Raw genomic sequence first — 20,262 nt, forward strand, 5'->3', positions numbered from 1 at the left:
CTGTCACAGCCTAGTAAAGCCTGGCTCTTTGGGGAGAGAAGGCGCTCGTTTAGAGGTGTCATAGGATGTGTTACAGCTGAACTGATCCGATAGCTGGTTGTCACTGGGAAGACCTAATCTCCCTCCTGTTTTCCTAATGTTCTTAGCTTTAGAGCATATAAAATCCTTCAGTGGGCCTAAATAGGTAGAGAAGTAATAGAATATTTTTTTTTTCTTCCAGCATAGTTAAACAGAATAAGCTTGTGAAAGCCACTGATAAGCACTGGCACTTATGCAGGGGAGAGAGGAGCAGGACTTACCCCATTTGGCAACAGCAAGTTGAGAGACAAAGAGAAAAGCTGTAAGTAGTCATTTGAGTTCTGAATTGAAATATATTGACCAAACATTTTGAAAGTAGCCTTTTGTACCTCTTCTGAGGCTTATGTAGTGTAGCCTAGTGTTTTATGCTGTCAGTAAACAAAATACGTATGGCAACATGCCTTTCTAGTGATCTGTTTCCTGTTAATCTGGATATTTATAGGTACAGATGAGAAAGCAGGTACCTGAGCATGTTCTGATTCTGAGAAGTGAAACACAAACCAGAAGAAAAAAGTACAAGGAAGATTAGCTACATATTTCTCCCATCTTCCTGTTAAGAATTAGTAAGTAGAGACATAATAATAATAATAATAATAATAAATGACTTCATTTTATGACTGCCATGGCATTGTGAGAACATACATAGGTCATCAGTGATACGGAATTATGTATTTCAGACAGATTTTATTGGTCTTTCTCAAATGCTGAGAGCTAGATCTGATATCAGAGTACAGAAAATGAAACCACTCCTCTAGAAAACTTTCTGGTAGAAGCTTTTATAAAGCATTGCACTGCTGAGACGTAAATGTTCAAACCCACTGACACTGTGGGTAGAACTGCTGTCTGCATTAAGACAGTATCTGTTTCCCAGAGGTCATTTTATCAAAGGAATTCAGAAGTGCAAGGAAAGATGAGGTTTCTTCCCTGACGTCGTACATGTCTGATTGTGGATCACAAAGAATTTGCTCCACTTCTGCACTGCTCTGGATGCTGTGTGTAGATAGTTACACATAGTGTGGGTATGCTGCATCGTTTGAGTTAGTACACCTCAGACTCTCAGCACAACTATTGTGGCACTGCCAAAGCTGTCGTAACTCTCCTGTTTCTGAAGGGGCTTGTGCATACAGAGCTCATGGTAGAAACGTAGATTTATTCATCCACGTGTATAGATACTCCTTGGGGTGCTGGCAGCACGAGCAAGGTGGACTCAAAGCAAGACTTGATGCCCTGAGAGTACTTGGAGGTTGTACCACGTTCCCCTTGTATCCTGCTTGCAGGGGTGCATAGGACAAATGTAAAGCACCCCCTAGTTCCTTAGAACTTCTCTTGATGGTAGGGCAGAATTTGTTTGCTATTTGGAAAGTCTTTCATCAATTCCTACTTGGAGAATCCTCATATCTATCCGTATTTGTGAGTTTCCTCGTTCTTTGGAGGTTTTTTTATTAAAAAAAATAGAGATATTTCTGCTTTATCACTTTAATGTACTTTGGAGAATTTCAGCACAACTGTTTTTTGGTTTTTATGGCACACTGACCTAGGTGACAACTAAAAGTATTGTTGGTGTTGAATATTCATAGATACTAACTTTGTATTGACCAGGTATGAAAGGCTTTGATCATGGATAAGGCCCACCGTGTGAGGTATTGTACCACACAAGATAAAACTACCTTAAGCATATGAAACTAAGCAAGAAATGAGCGATGCTTTCTAGTTGTAAACAATTGACATTCAAATAAGAATAGAGTAGAATAAAATAAAATAAAAAATACTGATAAAGCACTACACAGTAAGTGGAGACAACTGGTTTGACGTAAAAATATTTTTTTTTAAATGCTGTCAAGATTTTTATGGCCATTAAAGAGTATTTTAAAGAGTGATTTGATCCCTTATGTATCAATAGCAGAAAAGTAACTTTTGGTTGCATAGACTGGTCAGTTATAGCTGGAATTTAGTTTGCTTATAAGTTAGAACAAAGAGGTTGCCACTCAGGAAAAACAGCAGAATATGTAAATCAATTACTAAACAAAAGTAATTGCCATATCCAAGATGTCAGTGATGTTCTTGTCCTAGAGGCTAGATCAGGGAAAAGGAATTTTATTGAACTACAGTCTTCTGTAGTGACAGTGCAGGAAAAACAAAAAGGCAGGCACAGAGTCCAGGACTTGGAGGAAATACTGAAATAAAATAGCAGGACTAGATAGAAGGAAAGTCACCACTTCTCAGCACGTTACAAGAACTGTTTGCTGAGGATGTACACTAGTATTTGTGATCCTATGTATTTGCATATACAGGAAATCTTTTATGAGGAGGGCACTTCCTGAATTACACTGTATATATATCAGTAAAACAGAGCTGAGGGAAGTCAAGGCTTTGATGAAGACAAGTATTGTGCTCTGAGATCTTGTGAAGATCCTGTCTGTGGTAAGATAGTGCCTTGGCTTGGTGGGAGGAAAACTGAGGGGATTTTTGCCCCTCAAGGGCTTAATGAGAGGGTCCATTGTGATCCCAGTCTTGAACTGGAATGACTGTATGCTGCAGTTATCTTTTCTCCTGTAACAGTCCATTTGTGTTGCCCATCTCTCGGCATCATTATGTTCGTGGGGACACAAAAGGGTGCTGGTATAGGAAAACTTAATTTCAGACTCTGGGTGTCATAAAGATGAGCAGTGCTGCCAGCAGAGGGTTTGAAGTTGACTAAATGAGTTTATACCCATTTTAGCCTGAAAAGGAGGATCTGAAAAACTGCAAACCCCATAGTCAGTCATTATCAACCTATTAATGCTTTTGCTATGTAACTGTGACGCTGCCAGAGCAGATGGATCTGTTTTCGAAGAGATGCTTTTGGATTCTGACGTGTATCTGGAATTGTGAAACCCTTGAAAATTATTATGTCTATTTTCTTTCTTGTTGGTCGTGGATTTTCTGATTTACCATGAGTTTTAATTTTTGTGTCTTTACTCAAAATATTTGGTCAACTTTAGAGTTGGTAGGTCTCTCACTGTGCAGAGAGAATTGCTGTTCAAAGGGAAATGAGAAAAAACTTTTCATTAATTCTGATTGACCTGATCCTACTGTTGCCAGTTGGGATGGCTGAGCTTCCACAGCTCTTGCAGAAGAGAAATAAGGACTGCTGAGGAGAGATGGGCTCTATTTGATGAGCTTGGAGGTCTTTTCCAGCCTTAATGATTCAATGATTGTATCTCATAAGGAAAAATAGGTGCGTTTTTAATTTTAGGCTTACCAGCTTAAGAAGGAAGGTTTTAAACTAGAATTAATGGCGACTGATGACAAAAGAATCTAAGTGTTATTAGTGGAAAGGTGACTAGAGGCATAGTAACCATGGATGTACATTTTTTATAAAAAAGATTGAAGCAATATGGAAAACAGCATAGTGAATCTGTCTGCTTGACATCAAGATATCTGTTCTAGTGCAGGCTGTATGGAAACTAAATGGAAGAATGTACACGGTTCTATACAAAGTTGTGATTTAGGCAACAGAACTGTTTACTTGGGATATTTCATCTGTTTAATGAATTAAACAGAAAAAAAGCAGAGGTGGCTCCTGAAGAAAAGGAGAGGGAAGACATGTTTCTCCATGGATGTTTACCTTTGTATTGAAGTCTAGAATATAGAGAGAGAGAATCTGTTAAAAGTTTCTGTATGATAATAAAAGGAGAAAAAGCCTGAGCACTGTTACATTGAGGACCTACCATGAAGACCACCAAACAAAGAACATGGAAAGAACATTTTTGTAAACAACTAACAGAATAATTTGCCATGAGGAGGTATTAGTCAACCAACTATTTGTTGGGAAAAAACAAATTGAATGCAGTTTATACAGGATATTTTTAAACTATTTTTAAACTAGGATCATGTCAGTGTTTGGTACAGAAGGTGAAGGTTAGTACAAGAATTTACTTACAAAGTTTCAAGATTTTTAGAATGGGAAAGAGGAAGAACAGAAAAAAAGCAACTACATGAAATTCAAAGATCGCTTTGCAAAATTCTACAAATATAGTCTAGGAAAGAAGTGCTCAGGAGTTTAGCAGTTCATGAAAATACATATATTTAAGATATAGTTGCAGGATATCCTAATATGGAACAGTGAAAATGAATGTAATTTGTCTTGTAGTCCTCAACGGTCTTCAAGAAGGAAGCTTAACGGAAATAGCTAGAATTGTCCCTAAAGATGAGTATTCTTGGACTTCTGTGCTTTTTGGGAAGTCCAAAGCACAAAAATGAGAAACAAGGAGGAAGAGCTGTCAAAGATAATAAAATAACTCGAAAGTTCCTTATTGCTTATGCTAGTAAATGTTAAGGCCGTTACTGATACAAGGGAGGACCAAGGAAAATTTTGGTCTGTGACTTCCCCGTAGAGAGTAGTAAATGGTATCAGTGAAGATATAATGTTTACTTAAAAGATCAAAGGCAACGGGGGGTGGATAAACCTTGGATTACAACAGGGAAAACGTGATTGATAGCTGTTACGCAAGCTACCTGTGTTCAGTGGACTACGCCTGCCAGCATTAACACGAAGCTCTGGGAGAAATGGCTGAAGCTCTCTTTGAGTTAGCAGTAATGTTTAGAGCTCAGCACAGTCCCGTAATGATCTAGAAATGGGACTAGCAGAGTAACTTCTAACAAAGTCAGCTAAATGATACCAAAGTATTATATGGAATGAAGCTTAACCTCGGTTTCCTAGAAGTTCAGAAGTACATAATGAAACTTGGACTATATCAAGGAAATTGAGGATGGGAAAAAAGAGAGAGAGGTCATAAACACTGTGTACTGCACAAACCTCGTTTCCTTTTTATGACTGGCTAGCAACATTTAACATTTGTCTGCCTCAAAACAAGGAATCATAGTCTATATTAAATTAGTTTTAAGGAAGTGTAAAGGTGGATGGAAAACAGTACTTCGAGAGCAGTTAACAATGAAGTCTATTGCTGTTCTTTATTTTTATTAATGTGAGAGTGTTCGAGAAGATCCAGAGGAGAGTGACTGAAGGCTGGACTAGATGACCCACGGAGGTCCCTTCCAACCCCTACCATTCTGTGATTCTGTGAAATGATGGTGGAGATTCAAGAGCTGCCTAACAGGGAGAGACTAAAAAGGCTGGCACCTTCAGCTTGGAGAGGGGAACGTGGGTTTGGTGTTGCTCAAATCCTGCAAAACAGAAACACAGGAGGCCTTAAAGGAGCTAGCAGGAGATCTGCTTAGACCTGAGAGGTGCTCTTTGTTTTAACTTGCAAGCGGTAAATTTAGGAGGTCAGGGAGTATCAGCAGGTTCAGAAAGGACTTAGACAAAGTCGTGGAGCTCTTCATAGAGTGAACTCTAAAGGGAAGAGGCTATTCCCTCTAGCATCTCTCTTCCAACAGTTCTGTGTGCTTGTAAAGTATGAAAGGTGTAACCTGGAAAGAGTCGCCAGGCTATGCTCTTCCTTAGCGTTTCTGAAAGTCCTGTCGGAGAGGAGAATGCTGGGCTGGATGTGCTGTTGGCCTTGCCTAATAGGGCAATTCCTGCCTAGTTAGTTCTGTTGCAGGAGGGTAAAATGTAATGCTTCTGTTGCAGCAAGAGTGGTTCAGGCTTGTGGAAACCTTTTTATCGATAATAACATGTAAGCAGGGAAATGAGTTGCCAAAGCAATTCTGGAACCTCAACCGTTTTTGTGGTTATAAACGTAGATTACACAACCAGCCAAAACTACATTAGATCCTTAGCATAGGTAAAGGAACGAGATGACCTCTGCTTTTTCTTTTTTCCCCAGGTATTTGATGGTTCAGACTCTGTCTCATTGTCATGTTGTGTCTTAGGGTTCATGTGATGCGTGAATAATGTGAAGCCTGGATGTGGAAACTGGCAGACCTTTCTGTTGTAGTTTAGTGAAGAAGAGGAGGAGTTTTTTGTGTTGCACCACACTTCTGCACAGCGATACTGCACTAAAGGCCGTTAGTGTTGCTGTGCAGAAGATGAGTCACTTCCCTAGACTCTGTAACATAACTGAGCACATATTGGAATTAACATTCTTTTGTTTCAATGTTTTCCATGTCTTCTGTGGGCTAATCTATTTCAGCTTTACGAAATGGATAACCAGGCATTTGAAATGCATGGAGAGAGCATACAAAGTTCTTCAAAAGGAAAAGAGTGGCCGAAGAAAGAGGTACCAGTCATTTTTTTTTACAGTGCAATCAAAACATTATTAACAGAGTCAGTCTGTAGATTAAACCCCTTATTTTGTAAGTATGGCCTAATGCTATACTATTAAGAAGGCCCTGAATAAAATAAAAGCTCTGAAGGGCTACAGTTGCTAAGGTCCTTGTGCACTAGCTAGATCCGAACTGAGACATCATTCCCTGGCCTCACTTAATAGCTAAATTCTTTATCCTCTAACTACTGGACAAAATAATTATCTTGGGAGGATTCCCCGTTGATTTTAACAGAAAGAGCTACTTAAAAGCTCATCTTGTGGTAATCTTTAGTATCTACTGAGTTACACAGTAGAGTACTGTTTCATCTTTTCTTTTTTTTTTTCCCCTTGAGAAAAGTAATTCTCTATAATTTTCCCATTAAAGTTTTTGCTGCTTGGGATTTGAATTAACTTCATGCAATAGGAGTTGGCGTGTTGCTCATCGGCCGTTGCATTTGTTTGCAGTCAACACAGCGCTGCTTCCTGGCAATGAATATACCAAAGCCTAGTGATTTCCTCACAGCGTAACTCACTCCACGCCGTTGTGCTGGGGTTGAATGTTCTACATTAGTTATTATTATTATGCAACACATACAGCGTTCTTTCGACTTCAAAAATAATTGCTGAATTGGTGCCACTGCTGTGAAAATGCTGTAAATTAAAGGTCCTTCAAATCTGGAAAATGGGGATTTTGAATGCGTTTAACTTTAAAGCCTTGTTCTCTGATGAGACTCTGTGGTCTGAGCACTACTGTTGTGATATTTAATTGAATACAAGCTTTAAAAAATGAGCCATTGAAAAGCTGAAGAAAAGGTTGTTACCGAGTAGAATAGGATGATATTTTGAGCGCTCTTCTGCTGGCAAGAGAAATGTATTTGTAAAGAGCTTTTGTCAAATAGACTTATGAAAACAGTCATTTTGTTAAAATCAGCAAGTAATCCTCGATTTTTTTTTTTTTTCATTTCGGATTGTCCAGCTTAAGAAATCAACGTTCATAGCTCCTTTGCAGGCACTCACCATCTGAAAAATCAGGCTTTTAAAGGTCGATCAAGCTGTGCACCCAGAATCACTGAAGAGTTTTAAAATTTGGGCCAGAGAATGCAGTCTCTATTCATCTGAAGCTGCAACTTCGGCAGCAAAAAAGGTCAAGGGACAGGAAACGCTGAAAAACCTCACCAAGGTGATGCTTCATGGTGCCAGAAGCGCCTTGGCTTTCTGCAAAGAACTTGTGTGCTTCTGTGTGCCCAGCTGCTTCTCCCCTGCAGCCTCCTCCAGAGGCCTGAATGTCCAGGAAGGAAATTTTCTGTAAAGAAATGATGCCCAGAGCAGTTAGTACAGATGAAGTTTTCCCCATTCTGGCCTGTCTTCTCCTCTGCCAGGGAGGTGGGCCATGCGAGATGTGATGTAAAGCAGAGGCAGCATTTGTGCCCCAGAAACGAAGGTTTGCCATGAGTTGATGCTACAGGTCTTCAGTGTTTTGTGATATAGATTCAAAACAGCAATGGAAAAAATCTTTAAGCGTTTGTAAGACTCCAGGATGATGAAGACGTGCTTCTACTTGATGAAATCATGAAAGGACAGCAACAATCCGATAGCATACTCTACTGGGCCTAGTACAGGGAAACCTTATAATTTGGCTATACCTGTGTTTCTGAAAGGCATACTGTTTTGTTGACAAAAGAAGTTAAATCTAATCAAGCTTTCTTTTTTGTTTTGGGGTTTTTTTTATTAGTTTCAGGAAAGAAAAGGCAACTGGTCCCTAATGAAAGTCTTTCTAGTTTGCCTGTTGGCCTGTGTTATCACCACCGCAGTAGGAGTGCTGGTCCTGTCCTTGGTCTATGTACAGAACACGGCCTTTATGAGAGCGGCGGGTGTTGAAGACAACGGTGCATCTTCCCCGAAACCAGATGAAAAAAGTGTGGATGTCAAATTCCAGTTCCTGAATCATCTGGGAAACTCAAAGGTAAATTGTTCAACTTGTGCAATAATATTCTAGCATCATATATAAAAGTTTAATGAACAAATTTCCCCTAGATCTTTTCCAAGCATTAGGTGATCAGTCTAAACTTCTTATCCAGGCTTCTTTTATAATCCGTGGGGAGAAACACAATCTTCCTGACAGTGTTTCACTCCAGTTCATAACAGATGTTGGAGATGGTAGGGATCTCTCGAGTGCCTCTTGGAGAGGTAAATAATTGCTCCAACAAATTTGGCTTGCAAGACAAGGCAACCATTTTATGCATGATTCTGAAATTAGAGTATGACATTCCGAGAAACAAAAGTAGAAAGTTCAAATCTTAATGTAAGCGGAGTAGCACACTAACCTTTTCATTCTTAGGACTGGATTCAAGCAAATTCTTATACTGCAAGAAAAAATGAACTCCATGATCTTGTTTCAGTGAGCTAAAATGAATTAATTGACAATGTAATAAAGCACTAGGAATGATATAGGTTTCGTTTAGGTGTATTTTGATACTTACAGAAACGTATCCTTTGAGCAAACTCTAGAGACATTCTCCATCTTCTAAATATATCTTTATACAAAAAGTAATTCCTGATAAATTTTTGCTTTTCAGCAAAAGAGGGAAAAGGATAGATTAGATAGTAGGGCACTTGAAACTGGCAACAGCCATTCTGGCACTCTTTCATGTGAGACTTAACTACGGAATTCATTTTCAAATGAAAAATGTTTTTAAGAATTCAAACAAAAGTGTTTAAGAGGAGAGCAACCCTTTTTACATGTCCTTCCTCAGTGCAAGATGCTGCTGCCAAGTACAAAACATGTTCTGGAGGCAGTTCAAATACTGGGGAAAGGACAGATTCAGGTGCAAATATTTTGCAACTGTAGAAATTCAGGAAAATGCCCTACTTATGGTATGTTCTAAATGTTTTTAATCTAAAAGTTTAAGCGTATATGTGACTGATTTCTCAAATCAAATTCCAGAATTTTGTTCTTGATATCACTGTTTCTCTCATTTGTAGAAAAAATATTATAACATCACGACATGAGGAAGTATATAAATGATTGTGACAAGTGACTAAAATACATACAGAGAGAATCCTCAATGAGCAAACGGATAGGTCCCTTCAGTATTGCCCAGACCAAGAATTTTCTAAAATATTTTTGGAATCTTTATGCACTGCTGTCCACAATTAATACAATTCTCCCCTCTCACTAACTTTACAGGTATATAACTACCCAGGTGGTGAAATTCAGTGGGCAAGATTCAGGAATGATGTAAACGAATATCAAACTGATGAAGAAATGGTATTTGGAAAAAGTATCAATAACCATCGCTCCAAAATGACTTTTGGAACCTTACGGATCAAGAGCAAAGGGCTTCGGGCTCCCCACTGGCATTTTAATGCCAATGAACATGGCTACCTGCTACAGGTATTGTCTGATTATTTCAGCTTTCCCAGTTGCTCTTGCAGTTTAAAGCATCATGTATATATAGAAGATGTATGTATGTGAAAAAAATTTCATAATCATTATATAAAAGTGTTAACAGGTAATGAAAGCAGAATTACCATTGATTGATGTTTGTCATTAGTTTTCTTGCTTGAAATAACATTTTCAAATGGAGATGCTTGAAATATGCTGTTTAATGTTATTACTTGCAAGAGGACCACACACCTGCAGCTTCCAGTGAAGCGTAAAAACTGAGGTCAGAGGAGACTTTGGATACCTGAAAGTTACAGAATTTTATGTACTTATCCAAGTGCTTACAATGATTAAAGTAATTATATTATGGAGCCACCGTAGAATCACAGTGATTAAGGACTGTTAAGGTTCTGAAGAAAGCCTCTGGCTCCATCCACTGTGGTGATGCAGGGTAAGAATACCTAAAGCACATCTGAGAGTTGTGTTCAGTTTTTTAAAATCTTCAACAAGGGAGCTATTACAAAATCAAAAAATAGTTGTCTCCCACGTTTCATCACACGAACCATTAGAAAGTTTGTGCTGGTACACAAACCACACTTTATTTTATTGCAAGAAAAAAAAATCATCCTAATTTCTCCTTGTTTATCCCCATTGGCTGTGGAGACCCTTGGATCATCTTTCTTTCACACAACTTTTTGTACATGGAAGACTGTTTTGTTCTCATAAAGTCTTCTCTTTCCTAGACCAAATACCCCTGCAATCAGTTTTCTTTGAAAAGGTTTGCCCTATCTCACCTGAGCATCAAATTTGTAAAAACAAAGAAAATACAAGAGATAAACAGAAACTTACCGTAAGGATTCCAGTTAGTATATTAATTTGAAAACAAAATTATCTTTATTTGGAAGCATAGGTACTTAGATACATCTCGAGCATTAGTTTATTTCTAAGAATAATTATTCATATTTTGATCAGCACAGAACTGAACAGCCCCAGCTGGATGGGGGATCATCCTTGGAGTAAGGCATTCCACAAACACCTGGTCTTCTCTCCAGCAGCTTCTGGTCAAAGATGACTCCTTTCTAGCTGTTCACAGCCTCTTTACTAAGAAATGGTTTAAGTACGAGCAGTGCAGATTTGTCATGTGTTCCTTAAACCTTCTAAAATTTTGTCACTTAAAATGCTATCCTGGATTTAAGTTCACAAAGGCTTGTTAGAGAGTGCATGAGGAACTGTTTTCTCCTTAACAGCCTTCATCTTATTTGAATTACTGATTTGCTGCGTATAGATTAAATGAGAAACCTTTGATGATGATAAGTTCTGATTATGTTGCAGGGTACTGCCTGGATTGGAGTAATTGGTGCAGATGACAGTGTGGTCACCACATACAACGTCACAGCTGGTCAAGTGATCTTCTTCCCTAGAAACACCGTGCATTGGATAAAGAACGTCGGATCAGAAGACTGTGTGTTCTTGCTGTTTTTTACGACACATGAAGAACTTCAGACCTTGGATGTAGATGACGCCTTTTTCTCTACCCCGGAGGATATAGCAGCCAGAGCATTAAAGGTCTGTATGGTAGGACAGACAGCCTCTGTCCAGTCTTCTACACACTAACGTGGCCGTGCAGGTGCTCTCTGTATTTCTTGGAGAGGATCCTCCCTACCTCAGCTGTCCTCTTTACTCCCATCACCGCGAAGGATGTACGCATGTCCTTTGTGTCACACTGTGCCATCCTGTGTGTTCCTTTATACACAAGGAGAAAGAAATGATGGTGTACTCACCAAGAAACTTTTTCTCCTCCACGTTTCGCTTTCATCCTCAATTCATGGAGGATCCCTCCATATTTCCAAGGGTGGAAGGGAAAACACCATAGTGAAGCCCAAAGCTAATTTCCCAATAGCCCCATGATGAATTCTGCGGTATGAGCAGAGCTCATAGGAAACTATAGATAAGTCCATCTCCTTGTTGAAATGGAGCTTATTTGAACTGACCAGTTGACAGTGTCCCGTGAGCAAGAATATGGCCACAGAGTTTCTGCTGAGCCTCAGGAATTTGCATGTTCAAACCACAGATTTGTGATAGACCTTCCCACCCTGCAACAGTTTGATGGGAGATGGATCATGTTTCCCTTCTGCTCCAAATCTCTCTGGTAACTGAGAAGGAAGAGCAGAGCAAAGGAGTAGAGTATTGGCAGGGCGAGGCAATCAAAGAGATGAGGTATGTCCACGAGGCAGAATTTGTCTACCACCAGGTACTGAGGTGGGATATTCAACGAAGCAAAATTGAATTCCTCAGTTTGCTGTGCGTCTCTGTCAACTTCGTGTGCATCGTGTGTCCCGCAGCCACAAGGTGGAGTCAACTTCATCAGGACATTCAAGAAACAAGAGGAAGATCAAGCAGTTAACCTCCCGCCCAACTTAGATGAGCTTGTACAAAATGCCACCTACGTGCAGTCTCCGGACAGCCTTGTATGGCAGTACTTCTACAATCTCAAAGGTAGACATCTAGGAATTTTGTGTCTAAGAGCTCGCTGTGTTTCCAGAGGGGGAGAAGAGACCTGTAATCAATTCACTGAAATGGGAGTTAAAAATTATATAGGGAAATAATAAGAATTTAAGGAGATAAAATGAAAAATATATTGGTAGTACATCGAATTACTGCCCTTTGAAGATGTCTAAGCTGATTCTTTATCTCAAAGTAGTTTACCCTTTTGATCTGAATCACAGAATCACAGAATAGTAGGGGTTGGAAGGGACCTCTGTGGGTCATCCAGTCCAACCCTCCTGCTGAAGCAGGGTCACCTACAGCAGGCTGCACAGGACCTTGTCCAGGCAGGTCTTGAATATCTCCAGAGAAGGAGACTCCACAGCCTCCCTGGGCAGCCTGGGCCAGTGCTCCATCACCCTCAGAGGGAAGAAGTTCTTCCTCATGTTCAGACGGAACTTCCTGTGCCTCAGTTTGTGCCCATTGCCCCTTGTCCTGTCACTGGGCACCACTGAAAAGAGCTTGGCCCCGTCCTCCTGACACCCACCCTGCAGATATTTGTAAGCATTTCTAAGGTCCCCTCTCAGCCTTCTCTTCTCCAGGCTGAACAAGCCCAGTTCCCTCAACCTCTCCTCGTAGGGGAGATATTCCAGTCCCCTCATCATCCTCGTAGCCCTAAATGTTTCTATCTGCCACAGTAGATAAGAGAGCAGGATGCCAGTAAGCAGCAGGGCATGAACTGAATACCTTCCAGCTCAAGGTTCTCTGCTGATGTGCTGAACTAGGACTGGTGTGTTCCCTGCTACAGCAAAGTTAAGCAATAATCTAAACCCAAACTTTTCATTCAGAAATTAAAATCTTATAGGCCAGGAAGCCCTGCAGCAGATTAGCTGGAGAGTGACTGGTGCTGAGCTGCTTAGAATATCTCGTGTTTGCTTATGAAATGCCAATGAATAAGCACCTTAACATATACCTAATTATGTGCTGCCTTTTCTTCTACAAATACAACTTCATAAACCGCCTGGAACCATATTCACTGTTTGGTTTATCAATGATTGTATTAACCCTTTGTACAGCCTGGATCTAGTGCTTGTCAGTGAGCAGCTAATAAACATAGATGGCAAAACTTAATTCCAAGTAGTACAGTCCGTTCAAAAAGCTATAAAAAGCAAATATGGGCCCTGACCTCCACACGCAGCTGATGGAGGTCATGAGAAACAGATGTGTGACCGAAATCTTTGCTCTTGGACCAAAATGTTCTTCTGCATTGGCAGCACTTTACAAAATATTGTCAGTGCTGTAAAGGTTAATGTGGATTGAGAGACTGAAAGCATGTTCTTTAAGTGTATTGTTATTGATAGCAATTTGGGATGGAAAAAATTAGCCAGAGTTTTTCATTAGGATTATCTGACTACAGAAAAATACAATAAAGGAGGTTGCACAGTGTTTAATGTATAGGACAGATAAGCTAAATGGGCTTTCTTTTTGATTCCGGAGGCTGGTAAGATTGGAGGCCTCACGTTTAGTACGTAGTAGTGACTTGGGGGTGGCCAGGACACAAACAGGCAGTGTTAACCCAGGCTTGGTGGCAATGCTCATTAGCTGTCTCTGCTTCAGGGTCGGCCGAATATCCTTTTCCCGGAGGAATCTTCCAGTGGGCTCGCTACCGCATAAATGGCACTGGACTAAATGAAACAGAAAAAATTTTTAGTGAGTCACTGAACAAGGTATGTGCTTTGCTGGGTGCTCTAGCTGTTTGAACATAAGGTGCAGCACGCAATTCGTGTGGGTTCATCACTGCTTTGTCATGTGTAACAGGCATAAATCAAACTTGCATGGTTTTCAGAACATTTTTGTTCTGCTTTTCAGCATGAAAATACGCTTACTTTAGCAACCCTCCGGATATTCAGCAATGGACTGGGGCAGCCGCATTTCCACTTCAACGCTAACGAGATGGGTTATGTCATTAGTGGCTGTGGACAGGTAATTTGGTACATGGGGGAGGGCTAAATCAGTGGAGTTCTGGCTCTGAAACTGTTACAGAATCACTGAATCACAGCATGGTTGGGGTTGGAAGGGACCTCTGTGGGTCACCCAGCCCAACCCCCTGCCCAAGCAGGGTCACCCAGAGCAGGCTGCACAGCACCGCGTCCAGGCGGGGCTGGAATATCTCCAGAGAAGGAGACTCCACAGCCTCCCTGGGCAGCCTGGGCCAGGGCTCCGTCACCCTCAGAGGGAAGAAGTTCTTCCTCGGGTTCAGCTGGAGCTTCCTCTGCTTCAGTTTGTGCCCATTGCCCCTTGTCCTGTCGCTGGGCACCACTGGAAAGAGTCTGGCCCCGTCCTCCTGACCCCCACCCTGCAGATATTTAGAGGCATTTCTAAGGTCCCCTCTCAGCCTTCTCTTCTCCAGGCTGAACGAGCCCAGCTCCCTCAGCCTCTCCTCATAGGAGAGATGCTCCAGTCCCCTCCTCATCCTCGTAGCCCTCCGCTGGACTCTCTCCAGTAGCTCCTCATCTTTCTTGAACTGGGGAGCCCAGAACTGGACACAGGACTCCAGATGGGGCTTCACTAGGGCAGAGTAGAGGGGAAGGACCTACCTAATAACTGATTCCCAGCCCTGATTAATATTACTACGATCAGTAGCATTACGGAACGTTCCGTGTCCACACTTCCCTTCTCCGTAGGAAATGTTGATCTCGGTTATGTTTGTGGAAGCTTCTCTAGTCAAGGTGGAGTTACGCAAAGAGCAGAACTTGTCTATCTTAAGTCATTCAGCAAAACCACACGTGCTTATTACAGCAACCCCTACTCTCCTGAAAGCTGGGGGTACCAAATAAAGTAATAATAAAGTAATACTTTTGATTTAGTGCCTCTGAGGAACAGATAAATGAGAAAATTTAATGAGTATTAAGATTTAGAGTACAGAAATTGTGTGTTGCACTCCGTGCAAATTTGAAGCACAGGAAGTTCCGTCTGAACCCGAGGAAGAACTTCTTCCCTCTGAGGGTGACGGAGCCCTGGCCCAGGCTGCCCAGGGAGGCTGTGGAGTCTCCTTCTCTGGAGATATTCAAGACCCGCCTGGACAAGGTCCTGTGCAGCCTGCTGTAGGTGACCCTGCTTGGGCAGGGGGGTTGGACTAGATGACCCACAGAGGTCCCTTCCAACCCCTACTATTCTGTGATATTCTGTGATATTCTGAAGTGGGGAGATAATTGAGACGGAATGATGAGGCTCTGTAGTAAGGCCTTACCACGTTCTTACTCCGGAATTTGCCTCGGAGCCCTCTGCCTTTCTGGAGCCTCAGAGAACCCACCGACGCTACGCTAGCTGAGAGAGCGCGGTGCCGGGACGGGCACTCTGTATTTATCCAGTAACAGCGCGCCGGAAACTGTCGTGGCTGCATATTGCTGCTTTGCTTGCAATAGGTCGGGGTCATTCTCTCTGGAGTCACTGCCAACTTCAACATCGGCATTGGAGACGTCATATTTTTCCCTGTCGGAACCCAACATTACATCAAGAGCGTGTGTGACGAGGATTTGTTGTTGATTCTGGCCTACAGTACAGGAGACCAGGTGAGAATTCATACGGGCAAAGGGAGTAAAACAATGTTCAACTGCACGTAATCTCATTCTTGTCTTATCACAGACTGGTCAGGGTTGGCAGGGACCTCTGTGGGTCACCCAGCCCAACCCCCTGCCCAAGCAGGGTCACCCAGAGCAGGCTGCACAGCACCGCGGCCAGGCGGGGCTGGAATATCTCCAGAGAAGGAGACTCCACAGCCTCCCTGGGCAGCCTGGGCCAGGGCTCCGTCACCCTCAGAGGGAAGAAGTTCTTCCTCGGGTTCAGCTGGAGCTTCCTCTGCTCCAGTTTGTGCCCGTTGCCCCTTGTCCTGTCACTGGGCACCACTGAAAAGCGCTTGGCCCCATCCTCCTGACCCCCACCCTGCAGATATTTGTAGGCATTTCTAAGGTCCCCTCTCAGCCTTCTCTTCTTTCTGCGCATAAGCTTTACGCTTTGGTGCACACCTCAAAAGAAATTCTGAGAATTTATCAGTACACTGGCAGAGCAGATTCCCTTCTGGTGTGGACGGTTGGCGTACAGCACCTATCCGAACTCCGTACACGGAAAAAGGAGGTGGGGAAGCCAAAGAAAAGGTCTGTGGTAGGGTGTGACATGGCCCCGCGTGTGTAAGAGAAGGAATTCAGGTCGTGTTTGTGCATGAGGGACTTGTCCTTGAGCAGACAGGAGAGGCTGAGGGTCTGCAGGGAGCAAGCCCCGTAAGCCTTGGACAAATCTGTAGCCTGGGAGCCAGAGCAAGGGGTGTTTATCTGAGGTCACGCGCTTGCTAGCCCAGCAAAAGACTTCTCATTCATTACAGACTTCCATAGGAATTCATTCTCATCTTGGATTTGAGGTGCACTTTAATATTCCATATTAATGGCGTAAATACGATCGGATAGCTATGACTGTTCTTTTTAAAATATTGTCTTTTTTTTTCCTCACAGCTGGAAACTCTGCGTATGAACGACTACTTCCACGCGACGGCAGATCACATCCTTGCTCAGCTGTTTCTCAAGGAGCAGGCCGAGTTTAAGAAGTTCCCAAAGCCTGCCAAAAAATGAGGCAAGCGACCTCTCACAGCAGTCGATGGCTCCCAGAATTTTTCGCGATCGCCACGTCTCTAGCAGTACATTTTGGCACCTTTCTCGCTATTTATCCAGATGTGTTCAGAGAAAAGAAGGATTTGAGGTTATTAATTGTAAAAAGTTATTTCTTTTTTGTATATTGTCGTGTTTTATTTATAGTGCATCGTAATTTGATTGTGTATTAAAGTCATTTTTACCATTGCTCTGTATAACCCCCGTTGTCCCGCCGTATCGTATATAAGGCTCGGTCCTTAGCAGCACGTGGGCTCGGCAGCAGCGAAGCTCTGCGTTGGGCAAAAGGGGGGGAGAGAGAAGCCAGAAAAATCGGGCTGAAAAGAAGCAAAGAAGATTTCCCAGACCAGCATCGGTGCCGTTTTCTTGTGATCCTTCTTCTGTAAATATTGAATTACAGCCTCCAGGATGGCTGCAACGGGGAGGCAGGGAGATCTTTCTCCGTTTCCCAGGTGTTAGGGTGTATTTAGGTTTTCTTGTCTCACAAAATTCTTAGTTCATGGGGTTTAAATCGAATTGGGATCAGAGTGGTTTACTGATTTATTATCAAAACATCATAAACAAGGATCCCGTGAAATACATCGCTGGGATTCAGTTCCACTTCTTGTCAAGGTTCTCGGTAGTGCCCTGGCCACGCTTTGACCCAGCTGAAGGTCACCTTCCTCTCCAGATCTTGGAGTTTGGGGTAAATACTGCATCCCCCTGGGGTACCCCACTTGGTGCTGCCACGCTCCCCCGCGGGCCGGGGCTGTCTCGGCTGCTGGCAGGGCCCAGGGAGCGGCTGTGTGGGTCCCAGCTGTGAAGGTTTTGGGGGATTTTGCAGGGATTTTGGGAGGCTGTTGGCAGCCGTGCTCAGGCTGGGCCTGGGAACATCCAGACCACACACCCAGCAGGGCTGAGGCTTTGACTTGTTCGTTGTCTTCGAGAAAAGACATCCAGGGGGAGAAATGTTGCTGTCACATGATGAACCCACGGCCCAGCGTTGCTTTTAAAGGCCAGAAACCACGCCTGAAATGGGAATTGGGCATAAAAGGCTTGATAGGACCTTGCTGAGGACACCACGATCCCAGAGGGACCTGCCCCCTCCCCTGTCCCACCACAGCTCGCTGTCCCAGAGGGACCTGCCCTGTCCCACCAGAGCTCACTGTCCCGGAGGGACCTGTCCCACCACAGCTCACTGTCCTGGAGGGACCTGCCCCCTCCCCTGTCCCACCACAGCTCGCTGTCCCAGAGGGACCTGCCCTGTCCCACCAGAGCTCACTGTCGCAGAGGGATCTGTCCCACCACAGCTCACCATCCCAGAGGGACCTGCCCCCTCCACTGTCCCACCACAGCTCACCATCCCAGAGGGTCCTGCCCTGTTTCCTGTCCCACCAGAGCTCCCAGGAGCAGTATTTTTTCTGGTCCATGTCCTCACTGGTCACCACCCAGCCTGGCCTTGACCCCAACCTCCCAGACAGTACCAGGGGCTGGGCCTGCACCCCAAGGGATGGAGACCTGGCTCATGATTAGGTCACTAAGCGCTGTCAGGTGTTAGGAGAGAGACCAGCTGGTTTCTCAGGTGCTGGAAGTCAATGAGCCCAAGGCTCCGGTTTAAAATAATTCAGCTGGGAAAAGGATGGTTTAAATGCTGAGTTCTCAGTGGAGATGCTCCTTAGGAGGTCCAGAGGCACCCACCAGGTAAGGGAGATGCCCGTCTGGGAGAGGGGAAAAGGCAGCGTGCTGAGGACGGGGGATGTGGGGTTTGTTCTGCTGTTGGCATGTTCCTGTGCTGGGATGACAGCCTGGAAGCTGTGGTCTCTTACCTCGATGGCAGCGATGTCCCCTGAGCCCTGCAGTCCCAAGGTGTGGGGCTCAGAAGTTGCTTGTAGGCACCCACCAAATATTTTGGTGCCTGGTTTCAGCCGGTGTTCTCAGCTGGGAGCTCCTAGGGCTGGCTCTGACCTGCGACCTGCTGCTGGAGTGGCTTGGGTTGCCTCTTGTGCCTCTTTTTTTTGGCATCTTGCTTTTATTCCATGTTGTGTTTGACTGTGAGCTACTCCTTAAAACCCACCTTGATAGACCTAGGTCCTTGACCCAGCTGGGTGCTGTTATTAAGGGTGTAGAGCAGGACAGTGACTGTTAGTACAAGGGGGTGATCGTGTTGATTATAAAAGAAATATTTAAAAGTATGAAAAGTCTGGAATTTCTTATGTGTGTTTTGCCAGCTGATCTGTGAGTCCCCAGACTCTGAGAGGCTGCAGATCTATGAGTCCCCAGGCTGATGCCATGAGCTGATCTATGGAGTCCCCAGACCCTGAGAGGCCACGGAAGGCTGGGATTAGCATCTGCTACATAAGCAAACCTGGGGAAATGTTCATATTCTACATTTCTTCAATCTATTTAGTGCTACCAGCTACTCCATTAAGACCCCCAAGCAGTGGGGTTCAGGTGCTGGCGCTTCTGTAGGTGTGTTGTAGGCTGTCCAACAACCTGTTCCTCTTTGGGCAGAAACATCTCGGTCCTCCTGCTTTGCTCCACGCCGGTCTGCTCGAAACCCCATCCCCTGTGAGCAGGGTGAGGGCTCTCTGGAGAGCTTCTTACCTGAGGTGCCTCGGTGTGCTCCCACCCAACATGGGGGAGGTTGGGGGCTCAGGTTCGCCTCCCCGTGCCCTGCTCCCTCGTGCTGCGGCGGGAGCCGATGGAGAGAGACGTGCTGGGTGTCTCAAGGTCTCAAGCCGTAGCACAGCATTAAAAAACCCCCAAATTAAAGGACATCCACGGGCTAGGGGAGAGAGAGGGTGCTTTGACTCATTGATACAGCAACGTTAGGTGGAAAAAGATGACTTTTGCTCCTTAAATAATAGTAACTCTTATTTATTTTGCTATTCTTCGCAGACTAAAAGGTAAAATATATGTTGAAGGGTTGAAAAATTGTTGTGAAGCCACTCAGATTGTGCACGACCCACAGCATTAATGGACAAAACCCACGGCTGGGCGCTTGCCCCTGCTGCCCCGTCCGCCGGGAATGGAAATATTCCTGCTGCCATCTCCTGGGAACCCTTTGGCAAGGACCAGCCATAGGGGCCAGTGACCCCGGCACAGGCTTTGCCATCAGCCCTGCTCTGTGGGATGGGGGTTAATTAGTGATGGAGGATGGGGGTTAATTAGCGATGGAGGATGGGAGCAGTATCTTAGATATCTAAGACTGCCAGCCAGCCTGACCGGTCGCCGGCGTGCAGGGTCCGGCTGCCTCTGCCCGAGCCTCGGCAAACCAAGGGTGCTCGGATTCCTCTCCCCTTCGAAAATCAGCTTGTTGGGAGAAAAATATTAAATTTCTGTAGCTGGGAAACTATTTTTTGTTCCCCCAATATATGACTAAAGCACTTTTTGGTAGGAAAGCAAAAGGAAATGAGCATTGAGGAGTTTTCACGTGAAATTAATTCACAGGGGTTTCATTTTTTCCCTGTTGGCGCGTGAAGCCGGTAGC

At 43.8% G+C, this 20,262-nt stretch overlaps 1 protein-coding gene across 1 annotated transcript; it reads left to right on the top strand.

Moving 5' to 3' along the window:
* Window positions 1–282: 282 nt before the first annotated feature.
* LOC104339066 (uncharacterized) lies at window positions 283–16,841 on the top strand. Its single transcript, XM_075411346.1, has 11 exons — window positions 283–340; window positions 521–641; window positions 6,153–6,239; window positions 8,005–8,229; window positions 9,454–9,660; window positions 10,984–11,217; window positions 11,994–12,147; window positions 13,753–13,862; window positions 14,005–14,118; window positions 15,561–15,707; window positions 16,641–16,841. Exons 3-11 carry the CDS (start codon window positions 6,162–6,164, stop codon window positions 16,755–16,757), a joined length of 1,386 nt encoding a protein of 461 aa, XP_075267461.1. The 5' UTR covers window positions 283–340; window positions 521–641; window positions 6,153–6,161; the 3' UTR covers window positions 16,758–16,841.
* The last annotated feature ends 3,421 nt before the right edge of the window (window positions 16,842–20,262 follow it).

This window comes from Opisthocomus hoazin, chromosome Z (assembly GCF_030867145.1).
Source record: "Opisthocomus hoazin isolate bOpiHoa1 chromosome Z, bOpiHoa1.hap1, whole genome shotgun sequence".
NCBI lineage: Eukaryota > Metazoa > Chordata > Aves > Opisthocomiformes > Opisthocomidae > Opisthocomus > Opisthocomus hoazin.